The sequence below is a fragment of the Theropithecus gelada genome, chromosome 3 (assembly GCF_003255815.1).
Source record: "Theropithecus gelada isolate Dixy chromosome 3, Tgel_1.0, whole genome shotgun sequence".
Taxonomy (NCBI): domain Eukaryota; kingdom Metazoa; phylum Chordata; class Mammalia; order Primates; family Cercopithecidae; genus Theropithecus; species Theropithecus gelada.
This window is the reverse complement of record NC_037670.1, coordinates 108,007,105-108,030,767: the sequence shown is the minus strand read 5'-3', so window position 1 is coordinate 108,030,767 and position 23,663 is coordinate 108,007,105. Positions and strand designations below refer to the sequence as shown.

Sequence of the window (23,663 nt, the reverse complement as noted above, 5' to 3'; positions counted from 1 at the left end):
AATAATATGTAGTATTAAGTACTTATTTGCTAGCTTCTCTGACTAAACTTAGAGGTCTGCAGAGAAGGTGGCTGTACTTAGCCACCTTTGCTATCTCCCTCGACTTACACAACAGATGCTCAATAAGACTCTTTCTTTCTTTCTCTCTCTCTCTTTTTTTTTTTTTTTCTTTTTACTTTAAGTTCTGGGATACATGTGCAGAATGCACAGGTTTGTTACATAGGTATACATGTGCCATGGTTGTTTGCTATACCCATCAACCTGTCTTCTACATTAGGTATTTCTCCTAATGCTATCCCTCCTCTTGCCCCCTACCCCCGACAGGCCCCAGTGTGTGATGTTCCCCTTCCTGTACCCATACATTCTCATTGTTCAGCTCCCACTTATGAGTGAGAACATGCGGTGTTTGGTTTTCTGTTCCTGTGTTAGTTTGCTAAGAATGATGGTTTCCAGCTTCATCCATGTCCCTGCAGATGACATGAACTCATTCTTTTTTATGGCTGCATAGTATTCAATGATGTATAGGTGCCACATTTTCTTTATCCAGTCTGTCATTGATGGGCGTTTGGGTTGGCTCCAAGTCTTTGCTGTTGTGAATAGTGCTGCAATAAACATACGTGTGCATGTGTCTTCATTTAATTGGCTTCTGGAATTACATGATGCAGTTTAAAAAATATTAATACTCAAGTCCATCATTCAATTCATTTAACATGATACCAAATCACTGCCTTAACATCGTGATTTTGCTTCCTCTGGTGGTTGTGTAGCCCTGGACATGTTGCGTTTAAACTCCAGCTTGGTCGATGGCTTATTGAATAATCAGAAAACCCTGATTCCAAATTATTGATATTTCTTAGCTCTAAAAACATAATCTTGGTTTGCAGTAGGGGCAATATAATAAATAAATGATTGTAAGATACTTCACTATGAAATAAGGCTAAAATATTCCTTATGTGAAATATTACTACCAGAAATTCCCCAGCACTCACTGGGACTTTCTGTAAGACATCTGTCTGTCAGAGGAAGTTGTGAGTTGCTGCTTAGAAATTCAGAATCAGTGGCATTTCCGTAAACCTGGCATTTGGAAAGTGAATTTCAGGACAATCTTCTTCCTCCACCACCCCCTCCCCACCCCTCCATTTATTTGTATCACAAAACCACCTCTAAAGTCAATATCCCCCTCCCCGCAAAATAAATGTTATCCAAGATCTTTATCCCCTCCTCCTCCTCCTCCTCCTGCTGCTGCTGCTGCTGCTGTTTGCTCATCAATGCAGGATTTCAGAGTTGTTCATCTTCCAGAAGCTCCCAGTCCCTCGGTCTTGTCTGAGGAGTTCTTGATTGGGCGCCCATCCATCAGAAGAAGGAGAAATTTCTGGCCCTATAGACATGCAGGTGGTCTTGCAGCCCATGATCTTGCATGAACTGGAGATGTCAGGATTGGGAAAACAACTCCTGCAGCCTGAATTGGGAGGAGCAGTCGGAGCCAGGAAGCACATCTGGAGCAGGAAAGTGTTTGCTGATTGTGGAATTTACAAGAAAGGACACACCCAGGAGTAGGCTCTGAAAGGGGTGAAGGTCTCCATCCCCAGGATCACAGAACTTGTCCTTGTGGCTTTGATCTTAAGCCACATTTAAACTCACAGGAAATACCACCACTCACGAGAGCCTTCACTGGGAGAAAGTACAGGCCGAGTGTTATCCAGTTTATCACAATTGCAGGTATATGTCTTCAGTGAATGAGTGGTTCTAAATGTCATAGGTCAGAGTTTCCTAATCTTGGCATTATTGGCATTTTGGGCTGGTTAAGTCTTTGCTGCCAGAGCTGTTCTGTGCATTGTAGGATATTTAGCAGCATCTCTGGCCTCTAATCATGAGATACCAGTAGCAACCACCTACAGCTGTGACAACCAGAGCATCTCCAGATTGAACATTGCCAAATGTCTGGTTGAGAACCAGAACCATAGAAAGACTCTCAAAGGATTCTAGATGTGCCATTATTTCTTAGAAAAATCTAGTAACTTTCTTCTATGATTAAGAAAATTATATGATTAAGAAAGGTAAATGATTAAGAAAGGTATGCTTTATAGCCAGATGCAATAGCTCACAAGTGTAATCCTAGCATTTTAAGAGGCTGAGGCAGGAGGATCATTTGAAGTCAGGAGTTCAAGACCAGCCTGGGCAACACAGTGAGACTCTGTCTCTACAAAAAGTTTTTTTTAAAACATTGGCCCGGGAAGCTGAGCAAGAAGGATGGCTTGAGCCTAGGAGATCAAGGCTGCAGTGAGCTGTAGTCATGCCACTATACTCTGGCCTGGGTGACAGAGTGAAACCCAATCTCTTAAAAAAAAAAAGAAAAGAAAAAGAAATGTATACTTCATGTTATAACCAAAAAGTATGTATAAGCACCCACTTGTATGAGATACTCAGTTGAGTTCTAAACAAATGAATAAAAACTTGTATCTCTAAACATGAATTTTCTAAGCTAATCAACAAATTTTTGCCTTGTAGAGAATCTGAAGATATATCATGTTGAGAATACATTGATAAAAAGTTGACATTGATTCTGTCCTAAAATGTGCCTTAACAAACTTGTCTGTTAATTCCATGTGCAGAAATTGAGCATCTACTATTTTCCAAGCATTTGACCAGTAAGGAAGAAATAAAACATGATTATGGCCCTTGAGGAGTTTTAAGCATAGCGAATGCTATCATTTGGCATACAAATGACAAATGGGTAGGTTGCTCTACATAGAGGAGAAGCAGCTAAATCAAACTGAGGGGTCAGGGCAAATCAAACTGAGGGGTCAGGGAGGTAAACTTGAAGCTATGTTTTGAAGGATGAATAGGAGTGGAGAAAGAAGCAAAATCAAGGATACTCCAGGTAGAGGGAACAGTAGGTACAAAGGCTCAGAGGAATGAAGTGGCACAATGTGGAGATCTATGAAAGGCTCTGAATGCTTGAGTGAAGTCATCATGTGGGGCTGGGGTAGGGAGTGAGAGCCATATCTTACAAAGCTTTGGGTGCTGAGCCTGAAGGCACAGTGGAGATGCACTGGCAGAATTTTAGCAGGGGCATGACAGGGCCTTTTAGCAACTTCCAGCAACATTGGAAGGGCTCAGACCAGCAAGCTAGGAGGCAGCAGCAGTGAAAATTGACAAAGGCCTAAATCAAGGCCATGTCAGTAGGTTGAGGAGGAGAAAGGGGAAGAAAATCTTTCAGAGATTAAGAAGGTCAAATCTATAAACTGATTGAATGTGGTGACTTGACATAGAGGAGACATTTCTGACAGATCCCAGGATTCTAGCTTAGATGACAGTGACTGGTTCTCAATCCCAAAGTTAGGATCCAGGAAGAAGATTAGTTTGGGGAAGAGAACAATGAAACAGTATGGTGGAGTGGTTAAAACCTTGAATTGTAAAATTAAATTAGACCTGGATTTATATACCAGCTCCATTCTTTACCAACTACATGAACTTTCTTGGACTCATTTAACTTTGCTAAACCTTGATTTCCTCACCTGTTAAATGGTGCTATTAATATAACTTACTGATATATTATTGTAAGAATTGAATGAGAGAATCATTGAGAAGAACAATGCTTAACACCTAGTAAGTCCTTAACACATGTTAGCCAAGTTAGCAGCATCCCGAGCCCAGGCAGTCCAACTGCAAAGTCGATATTCCTAACCATTTCAATACACTGCCTCCTTGGGGCAATTACATGTAGATTAAAATGGTTGAAATATAGACTCCCCTAAGGGGACTTGTGCAGTGTAAGGATAAAAAACTAGGCAAAGGTTAGATCACAGGAGATCATATATGGTAAAGACTTTGGCCTTTACATTGTGTGTGAAATGAGAAAATGCTGGAATTTTTTTTTTTTTTTGGAGACTGAGTTTTGCTCTAGTCACCCAGGCTAGAGTGCAATGGTGCTATTTCGACTCACTGCAATCTCCGCCTCCTGGGTTCAAACTATTTACCTGCCTCAGCCTCCCGAGTAGCTGGGATTACAGACGGACACCACCACTCCTGGCTAATTTTTGTGTTTTTAGTAGAGACGGGGTTTCATCATGTTGGCTGGGCTGGTCTCAAACTCCTGATCTTAGATGATCCACCTGCTCGGCCTCCCAAAGTGCTGGGATTACAGGCATGAGCCACCACGCCTGGCCAAATGCTGGAATTTTAAGCAGGGAGATGGCATGTCCCAATTTTTATTTCAGAATGCTTACGTCAGCAGACAGGGATGACCTACCAGTGTAGGAAGGCAATGGCCAGAAAGGCCCACCAGCCTTCCTTTTTCTTGTTTTCCTCCTAGTGTATAGAACACTCAGTTGGCAAACTTAATTGTCAACTTCTTAGTAAAAGAGAAGGAGAAGAGTGATAGAAACTTGAGGTGTTTCAAGTATGTCAGCATGGAATATCCTTTCTCTCAGTTGTTCCCACAGCTGCAGATAATGTGGATCCAGAAAATTTGACTCCTCCTTAAAAGGACAATAGTTGATACTGTGCAGAGCAGGCAAGGAAGTTCCTTTGCAGATGGATACAAGCAGCCAAGCCTGTGGGACCACAGTAGGCACCGATCCAGATAATAAACCCTGTTCAGCATCGTCTAGACCTGTTTGAGTGATTTGGTTTAATTAGCCTTTCCAAGAAAGAATCTTCAAATTTTAATAGTGCATAGTTATGCTTGTAAATGTCTCCGCCAAGCATGGGCTCTAGAAGTGAGGATTTGATGGGCCACAGTGGCTTGGCTGGAAGCCACAGGGTAGCTTTAATAACTTTGTATAATCTAATGACGTCAGGCAAGCAGAAAAATTTGGATTAGAAGGGGAATAAGTAAATGAGGTAGTAGCATTCTTGATAGGTGAAGCTGGCTGAGAGCGTGTCAGATAATCCTCTGCCTAGACGTAGTTCTCCTTCAAATCTCATTGGAATTGGGGCTTCTCTTAGTCTCCATGACAATATTACTACCATAGCATGGAGAGAGCACTGGAGAGTCAGCAGGTCTGATTTCTAATCCGAGCTCTTCCATCAGCTGGCTCTGAGAGTTTAGGGACCCTTCAACTCCATGGATGGCAATGGTTCATTCATTCAGTGAAAAAACTGACCAAGATAATTAAGAAGGAGGAGAACATGGAGGAGGAGGATGGAGAAATGAAGAAGAAAATAATAATTTCCACTTACCTAGTGTTTTATTTAATTTGCTGAACAACATGCTATGTGATTTGCACACTTGATCCTTCCATCTTATGACAATACTTCCATAGTCATCTCTATGGAATTTTTTCAGTTGTTTGTTTTCATGATTCTGCATTTACGTGAAAGCACTGGGAACAATATAGAATGGCAGAAGATGAACACAAATCCTCCCTGTATAGTAGGAGGTAATATTTTGAAACCTCGAAGGCTCAAACAGTGGCCAGGGACAGAGGATGAGGTTGGCACATATGGTAGAAAACACAAATCTGGTTCTGCTTCCTTTCTCCTCTGTCCACCCATCTGAAGACTGCATTATGGCCAGGGCCAAAGCTGTAGCCTGTTGAGTAGATAAATACCAGAACATACTTATTTTAAATCTAGTTGTTTCCTTGCTCTCACTGCTCCATCAAAACTCAAGGCCTTAGCCTAGCTTCCATGCTTCCACCTAGCTTCCTGCCTTTCTGCCATTCTCTTCCCTTGCTCCCTTCTCCACATGGCTTGTCTTCCCTTGACCTTGAATTGTGCTCACTCTCCTGACTTCACACCTTCCTTCATAGTATACCCAGATTGGCTGAACCCACAAGTAAGCAGTCCCTTTTGGGGTCAGACATTGGTCTGAGAGCTGAGAGTAGAGAGAGAATTCAGTACTCAATTTTATTCACTATGTTTATTGACCTTTAAAGAAGCATGATGGGAGCCCAGAGCATCTAACCTAGAGGATGTAGCTGGGAATGCCCCTTCCTCTGCTCATCCTACCCTTACCTGCCCTTAAAGCTAAGCTCATGCCTGCAGCAAGCCCAGCTCCATCTGATTGCCCGTTCTGATGACCCATAGCTTACACCCTCTTTCTAGTCTCAACAGGACTAGGAGACTATCTCACACAACTTGGAACCTTATTTCATATTTTGTTGTTTGAACTATGTTTAGATGCTTTATGCTCCTCATTCCCAAATCCTATTGCAACTAAATGATAGCTGCTTCTGTGGGTCTTTCTAGCCCTTTGTTTCTGTGATTATTACTAATTAAAATACCTTCCTTCTCTATCTTATTGCATAACTTTCTTCCTACCTTGCACATTTTTGTGGCTGGGTGGGCCATTGGACACCAAGAAGCTGTAATTATTATCACAATTACCCCACCTTAATAACTAACACCTTATAGCATTTTACCACTGACAAAGCAGCCCTGTATCCATTATCTCATTGTTTCACACAGCAATTCTGTTATGTAAGTAGCACAGAAATTAGCATCCCTCATTTACAGATATTAAAGTAGATCTTAAAGAAGCTGAAGAATTTATTGTTTACATACCATATAACAAAATATAGTGAATAAGACCATACTTTCCTGTGCTGTCTCTTGGGAAAAAAATAGGTAGATAATTTACCTACTACAAAATGTGTGATGAGAAACTATCCTCCTGGGTCATGGCACTGCTAATTACCCAGGGATCCTTAGAACCCTCTTTTGACATCAGTTGAAACACTATTGACTTTAAATGCTGCTTCTCAACAGAGCTGAGTGGATCAAATAGAAAATGTGAATGACTCTATTTAACTTGGTGTTTATCTTGGTATTTCAGGCCTTCCATTATTTCCTCTCTGATCTACCTGCCATTCACTGTTTACATCTTTGCACTGCTATATATTTGTACATGCTTCTTTCTCTTCCTGAAATGAAACTCCACATTCTCCTCTCTACGTCCTTATTTAGGTCCCACTATTCTTCAAAATCCAACTCAAGTTGAACTCCATAAAAAACCCACTTCCCTTTCCTCTCTCTCCACTTGTCCTATCTCCACCAGTTGTTAACCTCACCTCTATTTAATTTTCAGAGCACATCTCCAGGCATTCTCTCTTCTGATGTAGATATTTACATACATTTGTTGTTTCCTTGCATGAATGCCAAATTCTTTGGCTTCAAGCTTCTTTCTTGATTCATTTATGTGGTCATCATAAAGCTTAGCCTATGCCTTCAATATACTGGGTTTTGAAGAACATGTGTTCAATTATAATGAATAGAAGAATTATTGTTAAAGGGGGCAATTTAGGTTGGATTGAGGACACCCAGCATGAAACTGAAATGACTGAGAACAGGCAAAAAATTCATGACTGCATGCTCTAACCACTAGACTATTTTCCATTCTGAATAGGACAATAGTGGTCATTATTTTGTTGCCACAGTTTCATTCTCACACTCACACTGAGCCTTTGAAGTGAAATCTCTCCTAGCACCATTGAGGTTGGGAGGATTGCTCACTACTTGGAGGGATTGTCAATAGAAAGTTATGAAGTCTCTGGTGAAATGCTGCTCAGTTTATTCTCTAGAGATTCAGATTCTTTTGACCAACCTGATGTTTCAACAGCTTGAAAAACGAAGGAAAGAACCATGTCTGTCTAGACTGACCAGAAAGTAAAAACAAGGGATACTTTGAAATCTGACCACAACTGAGAGTTGTACTTAGTCCAAGTAACTGGAAAATCAGTTTCTTGGATTAGACAAATGCTTCCCTTAAGACTCTCAAACTGCTAGCTTTCTTCTTTTATAATTAATAGAAAATTATTACACTGACAGACAAGAGACTTCATATTTGAGCCAATGGGAAAACCTGACGTTGAAACCAGGGGAAATAGTTTAGCCCCAAATAGAGTTGTTAACGCCAGGATAAAAGCAAACAAATGTGCTAATAATCTTCTCTGAGAATCTGACTGTGATGAATTTTGATGAATTCCCAGATGGAAAATGTATCAGTTCTCCCTAGGCGGGGAATTGGACACTAGAATGAGAAAATGGTGAAATGGGTGTCAGCAAAAACACTCCAAAGATCTTATTTCCATTTTCTAGAGAACAAGAATTCTAAAGAGATAGACAATTCCCTTTTCAAGGAACCAGATCTGTGTGGTTGTAAGCATCTATGACCAAGTTGGTGGTGGGCATGGGGCAGGGGGATGTCCTGATTTCCATCATAGAATCTGCCATTGCTCTGCTGGCCTATAGAATTGATGGGAGGGGAGAGTTTTGATACAGCAGCTGCTTTAATGTCCTCCTGTGCAGTCATTATCACCCAACAAACATTCATTGCCATCTCCCATATGCCCAGCCCTTTCCTAGGTACTTTGGATACGGCAAAGAAGAGACACAGTCTTTGCTATTGTGGAATTCTCATTCTAGTGAGTCTAGAATTCTCATTCAATTCCCACCACTAAAATACAAACAGACAATAAATACATATATAAATAAATGTGGAAGTTCGGATAGTAGTCAGTACTATGCAATTAAAAAACAAGTGAGGGTGAAGGGGAAACAAGTGCCATGTACCAGGGCACAACAGATGGTGGTATGTTGCTATATTAACTGGGGTTGGAAGAGGGGAGGCCTCACAGATGACATGACATTTGAATAAGGACCCTAAAGACATCATGGAGAAAGATGAATGTTTGGATGAAGAGTATTCCAGGTACAGGGAATACCAATGCAAAAGCTGTGAGGTGTGAGTTCTTGACATCAGTAAATGTCCAAGAAGCTAGCTCAGTTGAAGTATAGTCAGCAAACCAAAGAGTGGTAGCCCATGCATTATGAGATAGATCTGGACACATGGCATGGTCTTGTTTTGGGGAACACAAAACTCTTCAAGGAAGCTCCATGCAGTAGATGGGAGCATGGCTATACCTACACATGGATTGTGAAGCATCCGACTGGCCATGTTGAAACTATAATAGGCAACTGAAACTGGAATAGGCAAGGAAAAAGAGGCTGGAGTCAGTTTGACAGGATACAGCTAGCAGCTTTGTTTTCAACTGTGCTCCAAATATTGTTGCAACTTCCACAACTTTTCCTTTCCACTGGACATGTTTACTTTCACCTCCAAACCATTTAACATACCTTCATCCTTCACAGCCTAGTTCAGGCAGTCTGGCACCAGTGTAGACACAGCTGAAACAGAATGGAATGTGGGGTTTCAAAAACTGGGGTTAAAAAATCTGTAATTTAGTAGTTGAGCAACGTATATAACCTCTTTGAGCCTCAATTTTGTCATCAATAATAACAAAATGTTTTTAAATGTATAAAGTAATTAAAGTATTGCCATTATCCAAGGAGGGTAATTCTGTTATCTACAGCTGAGGAAACTGAGGGGCAAGGGTTGAGTAAGTAACCCATGATTATTTCTAAATTGTAGAAATGTAAAAATGCTAGCACTTGCAGGATTTGAACCCGAGCAATATGGCAACTCATGCATTTAACCCCACGTACCTTGCAGGATGGTGTGCATGCTGAAAGGATTATCAAGAAAAAATAACAAAGAAGATACTCAATCATTGTTAGTTCTTGACCACTCACACATTTTTTATTGCAAGTGACTGAGGAAGCAACCAAAATTACTTATGCCAAAAGAAAGTTTGTTGGCTTTTATAAATAAAAATTGGCCCTAGGCACTAGGGTCATGCTAGCTGCAGCTACTGCTCAGTTTAGGTTCCAAGTTGCTATCATGATCCATCTCTTAGTCCTGCTTTATCTATTCCTTCTTTTTCATGTTCCATGTGGTGAGCCATGGCAGCTTCAGTTCCACAGCAGTACAACACCCAATCCAGTAGAGGAGAGGAGTTCACTTTCCTGATGGTGACCATGTGTTCTGGTTTAGTCGGAACAGTCACTCAGTCCAATAGAAAAGAGGAGTCTACTTCTATAACAGGAGATACATCCAGAATTTCCCAAGACAGTCACCTAGTCCAAAGGAGGTGGACTGATGGGTACGATGACCATAGGTCTGGTTTTCCCAGGCACTCTTTATTCACCCCTGTCATTGCAGCTTAATTATTAATTGTACCTCCATTCTCTCTCAGAAGTATCCCAATTTATGGTAGATGTATATGGTCATTTTACTAATAGTACAAGAAAAATAGTCTCATTGATCCTCGCCTCAGATACAAAGTCTTCCTCTAAATCTTAAGGAGTATTTACTTAAAGGAGAGAGGGGGGATGTGTCCACCAAAGAATAGAGGGACTGTTATCCCAAGAAGTGGGGTGGTGGGTTCTGGATGGTCAAAACCACAAATGTCAATTACATTTCCCCTTTTCTCTTTATACTGTTTGGTACTGTTTAGCAGTAGAAAGGGTTTGGGAGTTGGAAAAACATGAGTTTGACTCTTGAATCTACTGCTGCGTGTAGCTCATTCACCTTAGTGGAAGTGTCTTCCCTTTCTAAGCCCCGGTTTCCTCATATATAGAGAAAGCTCATAATACCTGCCTTAGTGAGTTATTATGAGGATTCAATAGACTGATAGACATGCAGGATTCAATAAGTCAATAGCTACTGTTTTTCCATAGTGCCTGGAATACATCTTACCGCACAATATGTGGTCAGTAAGTACCTGGTGACTGGTGACTAGGACAGGAAACAAACAAGAAAGGACCGTGAACCTCACAGTGGGTGCAGGGAGGCATGGGTGAGTGTAGACAAGAGTTGCTATTCGTGGTGGTAGGGCTTAGTGATCAAGGAAAGGAAAACACTTTGATGCTGAGTGAGGAGATTCATGATCCAACTGAAACATTGGGGAAACCACTGAGAAAATGTCCTTTTTAGAACTACTGGGGAAATTAGAAATTATTACAATTTAAAACAGTCAAAATATTTACTAGACATCCATATTGGGGCATACAGATATGAATAATTAATGGATTCTACTCCCAAGAATTTGGGAGGAAAAAACTCATAAATGTAGAGAAATATGTTCTACTTACAATTAATATATCATAGCTGGAGAATGATAAATGCCACAATCTTAAACATAATAGTTCTTTAATTGGATGAAGAAAAGGTTGTAGGAGATACCCAACTGAAGTGCTATGAGAGGTTAAAGGAAGAAGAAATCCCTCCAACAGGTAGTGCAGGAACAACGTGGGGGACTGTTGGTGGGGGGTCCTTAGAATCAGGTCATTGGTGTAGCTGGATTAACATGTAGGGAAGATCAGAAAGTATTGGAGGCCTTGGACACTCCAGGTGCACTCTTACCCTTGTGCTTTTGTTTCCTTTGCCTAGGTTGCTTTCCCACAGGGGTCCATATAACCTGATCCCTCACTTCCTTGAGTGTTTTACCAAATGCCACCTCTCAATAAGGACCTCCCTTGCTCTCTGTGTAAAATTGTGACACCTACCACTGTCTTTTTGTCTTTAGTGATTGCAGCTCTCTAACCTGCTATATACTTCAACTGTTTATCTTGTTTATTCTCCATCTTCCTGCTAGAATTCCAGCTCCATGAGGGCAGGAATTTTTACTTGTTTTGTTCACTGCTGTATCTCCAATACATAGAATAGTACCCAGCACATAGTAGGTGCTCATATTTTGTAACAGAAAAGGAAGAAGAGAGTCTGACTGAGGGGAAGCATGAACCAAAGTCCAGATGGCATGTGGAAATGTGTGCAGCAGATACTGTGTTGGTGCAGGCAGACTGGAGTATGCATGTGTGTATATACATGTGTGTGCGGGGGTGAACACAGTAGAGGAAATTTGAACAGGAAGCACATATTGGGGCCAGACCTTAGAGGACTTGAAGACTAGGCCAAGGAACTCAGCATTTACTCTGCATGTCATAGAAGCTATCAAATGTTTCCACCAGGAAATTGATATGAACAAGTTGTTTGAAGAGGATTGATTGGACAGTGTTGTTTGTAGCAAGAGTAGGCGTGGAAAGAGGTTGGAGGTAGGGAACAATGACTAGGTGCTGCATAAAAAGCCAAGGTGGCCTTAACCAAAAAAAAAGGAGGTGGGAAATGGAGAGAATAAAGGCAGATGTGCAAAAGAAGGGTATACAAGGAGATAAAATTAACGAGATTTGATACTATTAATAAAAGGAATGCTAGAGAACATGTACTAATATTAGCGGGATGACCTTTGTATGCAGTGATTGATGTGACAACAGCTCTAACATTAACGGAGTTGGCCACTCTTAGGTATGGAAGGTACCACTTTGTCCTTAGGAACAATTTCCTTACAGTGAAAATGGTGTTTCTAAATGGTTTCTATTTATTTTACTCTTTTTTAAACTGGTCAACGTAACACAATAACAATTCTAGTAAGTGAAGACCTTGAGTGTCTGCCTTCCTTTGGGACAGATCTACAGTCACTCTTAAAAGTTAAATATTGTGACATCTCTATCTCTGTGACTCCGGTTTTCTTTTTCACAAGCAAGGTTCCCACCAAGAGAAACTGCGGATTTGCACATTGGGAAAACTTAGTAGAGAAAGCAAAATAATAGAGAATGGAATTATCCAAAAGCAGAAGTAGATAGCAGAAAGGATTTGAGTCTGAAAAACAGAGGAGTCCCTCCTTATTTTCCAAGCAGCCAAGAATTGCATCTTCAATTGTTTTGAATTTTTTGCTCTGTGTGTGTGTGTGTGTGTGTGTGTGTGTGTGTAGGCATGTGCATGCATATGTGGACAGATACATATATAGGGCTGCCAAGGATAGCCATAAAGGCTGTGTCTTAACCACCCTCAAGGAGGCCCTATTCACATAGGCCATATTCACATAGGCCATAATGGCAATGCTGCTTTCTGGAGTTGTGCAATGGGATGGCCTTGCTCACAAGAATGTAGGGAAGAGAACTGACTTGAGAAGTGGCTGTGCTCTTTCAAAATATCTCACCTTCCCACATCCCATAAAATCTGCAATTTGCCATTATAGATTAATTTATTTGGATAACCATTATGTAGTCTATCCGTTTGAATTAGTTCATCCAACTATTCTCTTCAGTGGCTAAAGGACTCATGACTTTCCGAGAAATCTTGGATAACAAGGACCTGAAAGATCTAAGACTGAAGATAAGGAAGATGGTGGAGGAATGGGTTCTGACAACAAACTTGGCCTCTTTTATGCACAGTTGAGTCAAAGGCTGCTCTGCTGTGAGCAATACTGGAGAATTAAGTTAGGGTCAGATGGTAGTGGGCCTTAATTGCTGAGCTAATCTAGGAAATAGGGAGCCATTAAAGGTGTTTAAGAAGAAAAACGTATGGAAACACAGATCAGTCAGGCCTTCTTATCTCCAGACATCAAACTGCTGAAGGTGTCCACAGACTCCTGCCTGAGACTCTCTGGGAAGGTCCTTGTTCTCTTCCTCATCTCTGTCCTTCCATGCAAACTGACTGACCCATGTCAATTCAATTCAATACGTATTTACTGTGCATATATTACATATCAGTGCTCTTACAAGTTTCAGAAACAGCTGCTTAAAAACTACTATTCTCTGATTTCCCCTCTCATTTTGAATATTTTCTTTCATTTCCTCCCATTTGCAATGCCTTGGGTGATATTCCATCAGGAAGTAAACTTTCCAAGTACTGTCATGTTAGAGCCTTAGGAGAGATCTGATGTGGCCTGGAGTGTTAACAGGAGCGCTCTGTACGATGAGAAATGTATGTTTTCTTTACTCTGGCCAGATTTTTCTAGACCAGAAAGTGAAGGTTTTTTCAATATTAGCATGTAGTATATTTAACAAAGTGCTTACTGAAAATCCCACAAAATATGTCTTTCCTGCATATTTTTAAAGCGTAGAGGCGCTCACCTTGGTTTGTGTAAGCATTCAGTGGTGCATGTTATACTTTATCTTGGCTGCTGTGATACATATTGGGAGGGTGGCTCTCTCTGGACTCCCGGCAAAGTTGGCAAGCTGTATCCAAAGTTGGTCCAAGGGTAGGGTGGCTTGAGTGAGTTCTGCGCGAGAGCCTTCACTGTCTGCTGTGCAAATACATGTCTAAATTCACAGTCTGATTCATCACACCCGCTGGCAACTGCACCGACCAAAGTCAGGTTCTCAACGGCTGCCTGGACTACAGCTATGGCCTACCTTCTTACCGTGCCCTGGCTTCAGTCTTGCCCACTCTCCTGCAGCCTCCACTTTGCTGTCATATCCTTAAACAAAATCAGAACTTGACTCTTGTGTTTTTTAAAGCCTCCAGTTTCCCTGCAGGTTAGATTGACAGCAATGATTTTCATTGAGGGTCAAGCCATCCCCAGACAGATATATCGGAATCTGCACAAAGGGTGTGCGGGGGAAGAGAGAAGTGTGGCTTCAAAAGCCGTATTTAGCATCCCCAGTGCCTTAGGTTTCTTTTGAAATTGCTAATGATATTTATGGACTGAATGCGATTAATGTTTTTTTAAAGTGGGCTACTGATCTCTAGGAAGAAGTCCACACTTCTTGTTCTGCCATTCAAGGCCCTACGTGATGTAGTACCATTAGTAATTTCCAGAACAGTCTCCTGTTTTCATATTGCCAGTCTCAGTACTTAAGGTTGATAATACTTAAAAGAGTAGGTCTTTGAGGGACATTTACTCTGGTTGCAGAGATAGATGTAAAAAACTAATTTTATACAGTATGAGATGTGTTATTGTAGAGATATTTACAAGGTGGTTGGTAGAACAATGGAGGGGATTCACAAATCTGTTTTAGAGGAAGAGTTAAAGCTGCTGGAGCTACATCATAAAGGGCTGTAAAGACAGGCAGATTCAAGACAGATGCTGGAGGTGGAATGGACGGGACTGAGACCCTCCTGCTCTTACTAGTCCCTGATGGAAAAGGGGAACTGAGGGTAGTGCTCAGGTATCCAGCTGGGATTCCATATGAACAGTGGCACCATTAAGCAGGTCAGAGCTCTGCTGTGGACATGTCAAGTGTGAGGTGCCCGTGAGACAATCGTGTTGGAATGTCCACTACAGAGTCTGGAACCTAGAAGGGATATCTTGGCTGGAGAAATCAATTTGTAGGTGATAGTGGAAGATATATGTGTAAGTGCTAACCAGATTGAGCGTATAATATTAGAAAAGATGAGATAAGACAAAAGGCATTATGCAAAAAGATGAAACCAAAACCAGAACTGCAAAGAATATCTTCCAATATTTTTTTTAAAACCTTAACAGAACTTGAAGGGGTAAGTCTTTTTCTATTAAAAATGTAAAACTGTGTTATTAGAAGAATCACCATCTGAATATCCATACATGGAATTATATAAAAGTGGCTAGGGCATTTGTTCTTAAGTTGAAAAGAACATATCCAAACAAACAAACAAACAAAACAAAACAAACAAACTCAGGTCTTTATCTCTCTCCAAGTCCATTCTCCAATAATAGTACAGTAGGAAGCTTGATTTAGAATTGCCTCTGTGTCCTTGCCAGTTTACATCTTGGAAGCTTGTTTCTATTCATTTCATAAGCCACAGCGTATTTGATCATTTCTAACATTCACAATTTTCACATTAAAATTGATGATGTGTTATAGTTTAATAGCAGTAATCGTCTTTCTCAGTGGTATATAAAATAATTGTGCATCTTGCAGTCGTTGGCCCATTCAATTCAAAGTCAAAGTGGTCATTGCTTTGTGCCTGCTGCTCTGGGCAGCAGCAGGATGCCCTTTGGAGCTGAGAAGGATGGAGTGAAATGGCCCTTTCCACTCCCTGCCTTCACTCTCCACCTGAGCCAGCCTTAGCGGTCTTCCTGAGGTGGCAGATGGAGGAGCCACAGTCCTCTCATGAAACGTCAGGAGCAGAGCAACAAGGGCTCTGGCAGGAGCTCAGATCCTCTTATCCCGAGGTTTTGCAAGCCCTAAGAGGACTGAGGAAAGCAAGAACCCAGTGGCCTCGTAAAACACAAACCCCGCTCTTCACAGAGGGTCGCCTTGTGTCGCTGAGGGTTCTGGTTGCATACAGCAGGCATCATCTCCGGTGGGACTTACTGGAAGGAAATCTGGTGCTGACAACGCCTCTAGTGGGATTTATTGGAAGGAAATCTGGTACTCACAGAATCAACAGGAGGCAGAAGGAACAGGTTGGAAAAAGCGTGGGCACCAAGGGAACTCCGGAACACTGGGCCTCTGCAACAATCTTGCTGGGATGCTGGGCATCACTGCTGCTACTGGGTTTTTCCCCAGAATGAATCCTAACTTTTTTCTCAGCTTTGACTGCAAGGATCCAAAGACAAAGCCCGAGTTAGGAGCAACCAGTCTGACTCCCCAGATCCTGTCTGTGCCCTGGCCACCAGGAGATGAACAGCAGGAAAGTCTCTCCCGCTGGGCTTCGAGAGAGGAAAGTAGGATCCACCATATCACCAATCCGTAATTGCTACAAAGGGAATATGCCCCGGACAGAAAGGGGTTTTGCTGTTATACTGTATTGCCAAACACTGACAAATGTTCCACGGCACTCCCTGTTAAATACCTCACATTTGTAAGGCTATCAGAACAAGTCAGTGAGCAGAGGACTGCTGCATACTAAAACGGTCTACATCGGCTTCATTTAGAGCCATGGATTAATGGAGGAAACGAACTCTTCTAGAGCTCAGGCAAAGGGTCGAGCCTCGTGCTGAGTGTGTTATCTGTGATTGCTGCATAATACGCAGTTATTCGTTCTTAGACCTCTGAAAATCTTAAGGGAGGAAGACAGTGGTTACCAAAGATTTTTCCAGCCAGGGGGAATGAATGTGGCAACTGGAGACGGCAGAATATGGGTATTAAATAAAATAATGTGTCTAAAAGATTCCATTGTTTAGAAATTAGCCCCTTGGACTGACAGGTAATTAACTTCTGCCACTAGTTTAATTTCTTGTGTGGACCTGGATACAGGAAACCATACATGGGTGGTAATTTTTTTCCCTCCAATCTCTAAGGAAACGTAACTGGGTATGAACTAGTGGCACAACTCATATATCAGTAGTCTGTAGCAGGTCTACATAAATCCTTTTCTTTAAAGTTATTTAACTGTTTTGAAAATGGTTTCAACAGAAGTAATTCCAATTGCACCAGAAAGGAAACCAGAGTTTTAAAGAAAAATATACTCTCTTTGCTGAGCAAGGCAAACATATCAGTATGCAGAGAAACAAACCAGTCTCTTGTGTTTTATTTCCTTAGCAAATCCACCGAAAAACTTACTTTATGTCTTTAAAAGGATGACAGACAAAGAATTCTGTGACCACTAAAAATTAATACCTACAACTGGTTTGTAGACACTGTAAAAGGGCGGGTACTATTTTTTAAATTTCACTGTTTTTCACAGTGTCTCATTTGTACATACTATAAACTTTGTACATACTATAAACACAATACATATTTGTTGTGTGTGTGTGTTTGTTTTTTAGACTAATCAAAAACATATTCTGTGGGGAAGGATTTTCCATTTAAGGAATTAGATAACCTGCTATTTCCTCACATGCTTCTATGCATAAACCTAGACATCATATCACAAACCTAGTCCTTTTCATAGCCAAGCCCTTCACAGAATAATATTTTTCCAATAAGCTGGTAGTGGCACTTTTGGTCGTGGTGTTTCTTTTTTGACTCTTCTGAGAATTAATGTTTAAAATAAACACCCTTATAGCTGTGAAAGATGAGAACTTGTTACTATTTAAAGCTGACTAATTCAAAGTCATTTGGTAAAACTGCTTTTAGTTTTAAGAACTAGAAGATTTAAGTGCACAAACTAGATGGCTGTAATGAAGGCACAATTGTTATCTATAGTCAGTATAGCTAATTATCAATGAATACAGACCTTGATCCATTACTTCCGTTGGGTCCATGGATTGAGAAGCAAGAATCTATTTGTTATTAGTCTTATTTCCTCCAAGGTCTTCACACAACTCACTCCCTTAACTCCTTTAAGTTTTTGCTCACATGTCATCTCGGTGTGGCCTTGATGGGCCTTTTCACTCTATTTTAAATTGAGACTCTCCCACTCTTGACCAGAATGCCTCTTCTCTTTCCTATTTTGTATTCTCCCCCATAGCACTTGTCTGACACAGTATATATTTTGTTTTTTTTTTTTTATTCGTTTGTGGTTTCTCTCCACTGGAATGGAAGCTCCATGAGCACAGAGATTATTTTGTCTGTCTTGTTCCCTGGTGTGTGCCCAGCACCTGGCACATAGTAAGTGCTCAGTCAATATTTGTTAGAATCTAAGGCAACGTTTGTTTTGAAGATTTCTGCTTAAGTATGTTCCCAATGACCTTGATAGTTTAAAAAGCAATTTTGCATTTGTTATTTTACTTAGTTATTCTTACAATAACAATGTGTTTTAAGGAAGGTTTATTATCCCACTCCAGCGGATCAGAAATGGGGGTTCAGAGAGTTCCTATGAATTGGATAAAACCCAGGAGCCAACAAGTGGTGGACTCCAGCCTGGAACAAGATCAAATACTTCCCTCAGGGTGCTGCTCTCACCCAAGCTGTGAATCTTTCTGGCTGGAGGAATTAACACTTCATATTAAGCATTGCCGGCCAGGTCTCAAAGCAGTGGATTCCAGAATGAAAATTAGAACAGAGTGTGGTTGTAGCATATATATACCTGATAAATAAAATAATCCATTATGTACAGCTCTCAAGGGTGTGAAACATAACTTCTCAGCTACAACTTGTATTTGCTCACCTCCTGAATGTGGAAGAACAATCCATGTTGAGGCCATGCAAGTCCACCTCAAAAAGTCCCTGCAAAGCTTCCTTACCTTGCAACATATCATTGCAGCTGCTTGTATTTTAGCCCTTTCTCCGTAGCATTTCTATTTCACATCATGCTGTGGTTCAGGAGGCAGTTTGCGTAGTGGTTAAAGATCACAGACCCCAAAACAGGCAGAGCCAGACAGAACTTGAAGCGGGATGTGGTTGCAATTCCTTCGGGGGAAATTATTCTGTCTCCTCATCTGTAAAACTGGACGAATGGTACTAAGTTCTGATAAATAAATTAGATTATACAAGTGATGCACTCATCACTGCCTTAAGTATTATTGAATATCTCCTGTATCCCTTCTTAGTAAATTGTAAGATTATAGAAGGAAATGCACTTACTGGCTTTATTAGTTTTCTAGTGTTGCCATAACAAAATACCACAAACTGGCTATTTAAACAACAGAAATGTAATGCCTCACAGTTCTGTAGGCTAGGATCTGAGATCAAGAAGTCTGTGGGCTTGGTTCCTTCTGAGGACTGTGAGGAAGAATCTGTTCTCCTAACTTCCGGTGGTTTTCTGGCACTCTTTGGTGTTCCTTGGCTTGTAAAAGCATCAGGCTGATCTTTGCCTTCGTCTCCACATGGTGTTCTTCCTATGCGTGTGCGTGTCTGTGTCCAATTTTCCCTTTTTATAATGGCACCAGTCATATTGGATTAGGTGCCCTACTCCATTATAACCTCATTTGAACTAATTATATCTGCAGTGACCCTATCTTCAAATAAGGCCACATTCTGAGGTACTGGGGTTTATTACTTCAACATATGAATTTTGGGGACACAGTTCAACCTATAGTTCTGGCCTTATTACCTTGGTTTTTGTTGTATTTGCCCTGTACTTAATAAGTGTCAGGGTATGGCTGCTGAATCTGTTAAAGAAATGTCTCCAGAAGGTTCAGAAATGAAGCCACTTACCAGCAGCTGAGAGGCCTTTTGAAAACTGCCTCTTCATCCAAGGTTTACTGAAAGAGGAAACCTCTCCAGCTAGATCTTCACTAGACTTTGTGTTTAGTCCTTGGGTCGGGAAGATACATCATGTCGAGATGGATATTTTGATCAGGACTTTCCAAATGGATTTTTGTGTGTGTGTATGATGAGATAGCATTAATATCTTGACATATGGATAAGGACATAGATATGCTATTTGTAACTTAACTTTTTAAAGATTTATTTGTTTAAAAGTCTGGGTAACAGTGTTCATTTCAAAATTTTAAGTGCGACTTTTCATTTAATAAATGTGACCTTAGGGGTTTGTGTGAATAGTAAATGACAGTTCTTTAAAATGTTTTACCTCCTTTCTTTTATATATATATATATATATATATATATATATATATATATATATATATAGTGTGGTTATAAAGTAGTGAGCTTGGCTCCACAGTCTACCTGCATGCCTATAGAGTAAAATATTTCAATTAAAATTCATATTTTTAAAATTCTAATATCTAAATTGCAATGCTATGCTTGACATATGTATATTTTTAAAATTGATATTCCTTCCACAAATCACTTGCTTAATATTAGTTAGAATTTTGTAAGTTGTTTTTCAGGATATATTTATTTATTTGAGCATTTAAGTATGCATTTATAATGTATTCTAAGCGATTGGTGCTGAAATTTTGAGTTGATGAATCTCAGGATTTATTGTGATGGAAATGGGACTATCCACAGAGCTTGGGATTTTATAGAAGGTCTGTAAATATTTATTGAATGAGCAAATATATGGGGTAGAGAGAAAAGCAAAGTCATTTCTTTTCAACTGTATTTGAACCAATGAAATCGATAACCTACATGGAGTACAATACCATATTTGAAGACTGAAAGCAAATTTTATTTTTTATATCATTTTATTTTCTATAATTTGGATTTTCTTGTGACACCTTGACTCTCCCCTAAACCTTCTGCATTGTGCCTGATGCTTTCAAACACTCTATAATGGAAGGGGCCTCTAGGAAAGGCAAGTTGAGAGAAGAGGAAAAATGAGCATACATTTGCATAGGGCAGGAAGGGCACTGTAACATCTGGCAGGGGTAGCCAACTCAGTCGACTTGTTAGTCTCATTAAATTCACATTAATGCATGAACTGCTCTGAATGTGTAAATACCATTTTGAGTTGTTTTGTCCCAGACCAATGGCATTGACTTTGGGGGCCCTTCCTTTGGTTGTTTACTTGCCAATGGCATTTGACCTGGGGTCAGACCTGTATTTAACCCTTTCCTGTAGGTCAAAAACAAATTAATTTGGTGAGAATTAAATTGGAAATGAGTCATCTGTACAACAGGTGTCCCCTGTGGAAAATGTGCTCCAGGTGGAAACATTTTAAAATCTATTCCTGGGCCATCTTCGAAGAAGCTTCAGAGGTCAGGGAGGCAATTTCAAGACATCCCACATGGTAAGGGCCTGGAGCTGGATGTACAGGTGCCCTTTCGGTGTGGTTTTCGCAACAGCTTGGGGAAATTTTCAAAGAGGCCCCTTTTGGAGATAATTTATTCATAAATTCATGAACATTTATCTTGGGCATTCATTGTGGACTGATTTACTTAGATGTTGCCCTAAATGATTGGAACTTTACCCTTTACCCCTACCTCCCACTATCAACCAAAGACTTTGATTTGGAGGAAAGAAAATATTGTATTTTTCTCTTTCTTTTTTCTAGAGGATGAGGAAGATGAGGAAATGGTGGAACCTAAAGTTGGCCAGGACTCAGAACTGGAAAATCAGGACAAAAAACAGGAAGTGAAGGAAGGTATGGTATGGAAAATAAATTGAGTAATCATCTTACTGTTTTGTTTGCCTTTACTGATATAAGAGGCTATAGAGCTAAGTAAAAATTGAATTTGCATCCCCTATATGGAAGATTTTCTAGGATTGTACAATACATTACATTTAGCAACATAAACTGTAATCTCCAAAGCAAGAGTCATTTATTTCTTGACTGATAAAGGCAAATAAAGTGCAAAACGTCCACAATTTCAGTAACAATTCTAGTCACAATTCCAGTAACACTTGTTACGAATTGCCATGTTATCTTGTTCACAGAACCATATATTCCCAATGATAACAGTAAAGCAAAGGAGTAGATATAATTATTTTGTCAGTAAATTCTAAAGCATTTTCATGTGATCTACATAGAAACATTAATAGTGATCAACGCTAGTAACTCTGCTATTAAAATTTTTCTTCTGCAACTCTGCCTGTATAAGGAGGAACAACAACATGTTCTGGTGATAATATTAACTAACATTTATTAAGGGCTCACTATGCCCTTGGCTCTCTTCTAAGCACTCCACAGATACTACTCACTCATTAAAACATTATTTTGAAGCAGATACTATTATTACCCCTATTTTATAGGCAGAGAACTCGGAAGAGAGAGATCTAAAAATTTATCCAAGGATACATAATGTATGAGTACATGAGCCAAGATTTAGAGTTAAATCCAAAGTGTACATTTTACCCTGTTGCCCTCCTCATGATAGCACTGTACCTATAAGAAGAAAGAAAGAAAAGAGAGAGAAAAAAAGGAGGGACAGGAAATACTGCAGGTGACATTTCCTTACAAACCCAACCTTGTATTACCTTGAGATTCTCAGCCCATGGAGACAGAAGAGAATTTTGAACTTGTCTTACTTGCTGGCAAATGGAGAGTGGGACCTGAGAACTGAATGTAGATTAAAAATGTTCTTCCATATTTCCTACTGAGTGTCCCAAGTATAGATCAATATAACTCTGATTCGAAGCTCATTTGATTTGTAAATTTTAAAGATGGTTGTGGCTCTGGCACAGTGTGGCAGATGTTCAGCACTGGGGTCTTTTGTAGGAATTGATACATACTGATCCCAAGTCCTCACTTCAACATCTTGTGCTCTCATGAGAAAATTAGAGTAGCCCAAATACCTATTACAAATGACATCCATATCATATGGAGTTAAATGAGACAATTTTTTTTTTTTTTTTTGAGGCAGTCTTGCTCTGTCCCAGGCTGTAGTGCAGTGACTTGATCTCAGCTCACTGCAACTTCCACCTCCCAGGTTCAAGTTATTCTCCTGCCTTAGCATCCCGAGTAGCTGAGATTACAAGTGCGTGCCACCACGCCTGGCTAATTTTTGTATTTGTAGTAGAGACGGGGTTTCATCGTACTGGCCAGGCTGGTCTCAAACTCCTGACCTCATGATCCACCTGCCTCAGCCTCCCAAAGTGCTGGGATTACAGGCGTGAGCTATCGCGCCCAGCCACAATTGTAGAAAATTATTAAAAATCACTTCATATTGAGGCTCATTTGAAGTGTGTCTGAGTGTGGGTGTTTAATTTAGTTTTGGTTTGTTTTTTGCAATCTCAGGTATCTAAAAGCCAGTGTGAGATAATAATGAAAAAGCATAGCCTCTGGAGCCACACTACCTGGAATCAAATCTTGTCTCTGTAGATTATTAGCTGAGTGATCACTACAGACTAAGTTAGTTTAACCTTTTTTTGCCTCAGTTTCCCCATCTGGCAAACAGGTTTTTAAAAAACTCAACAGGGCTAGTATGGAACAATACTTGGCACAAAGTAATTGCTGTATAAAAGTTTGCTAAATTATCATTAGTAGTCTTGCCTTGCAGTGCCTGGGTCTATAACTGGTTTCTACCCTGGTGGGATGGATGCCTTTGGGAGCCCCAGCTTTCTGTGCTTAGGTTTGCCATAGCCCATAGCTTTGAAATAAGAACATGGTTACAGGGGCCCCAGCTAGTACATTTAAAAAATGTGAAACTATCAATAGAGATACAAGCAAAGTCCTCTAAACTCGTTGGATAACTATCATAAAAGGTCTTCTTTCTGTTACTGTGCTAGGTCTCAGACATTGCGAAGTTCAATCGCTGTCAAGTTCTAGGGTGTGACTGAGGTTTAGGAGAAGATTCAGCATTTTAACAGTGGCATTCACAGAAGACACAAGGCTTACTCTTTCTGAGAGTCTAAATGAATTTGATCAAAGAGATCTCACA

At 40.3% G+C, this 23,663-nt stretch overlaps 1 protein-coding gene across 5 annotated transcripts in view; it reads left to right on the top strand.

The window, feature by feature from the left end:
• Nucleotides 1–23,663, top strand: part of DYNC1I1 (dynein cytoplasmic 1 intermediate chain 1) — a 319,991-nt gene that overhangs the window by 176,923 nt on the left and 119,405 nt on the right. For all 5 annotated transcript variants that reach the window (XM_025379447.1, XM_025379445.1, XM_025379446.1 and 2 more), the window contains one exon: nucleotides 21,338–21,427. In XM_025379447.1, coding sequence (XP_025235232.1) covers nucleotides 21,338–21,427 — 90 coding nt within the window. The remainder of the gene's footprint in view (nucleotides 1–21,337; nucleotides 21,428–23,663) is intronic.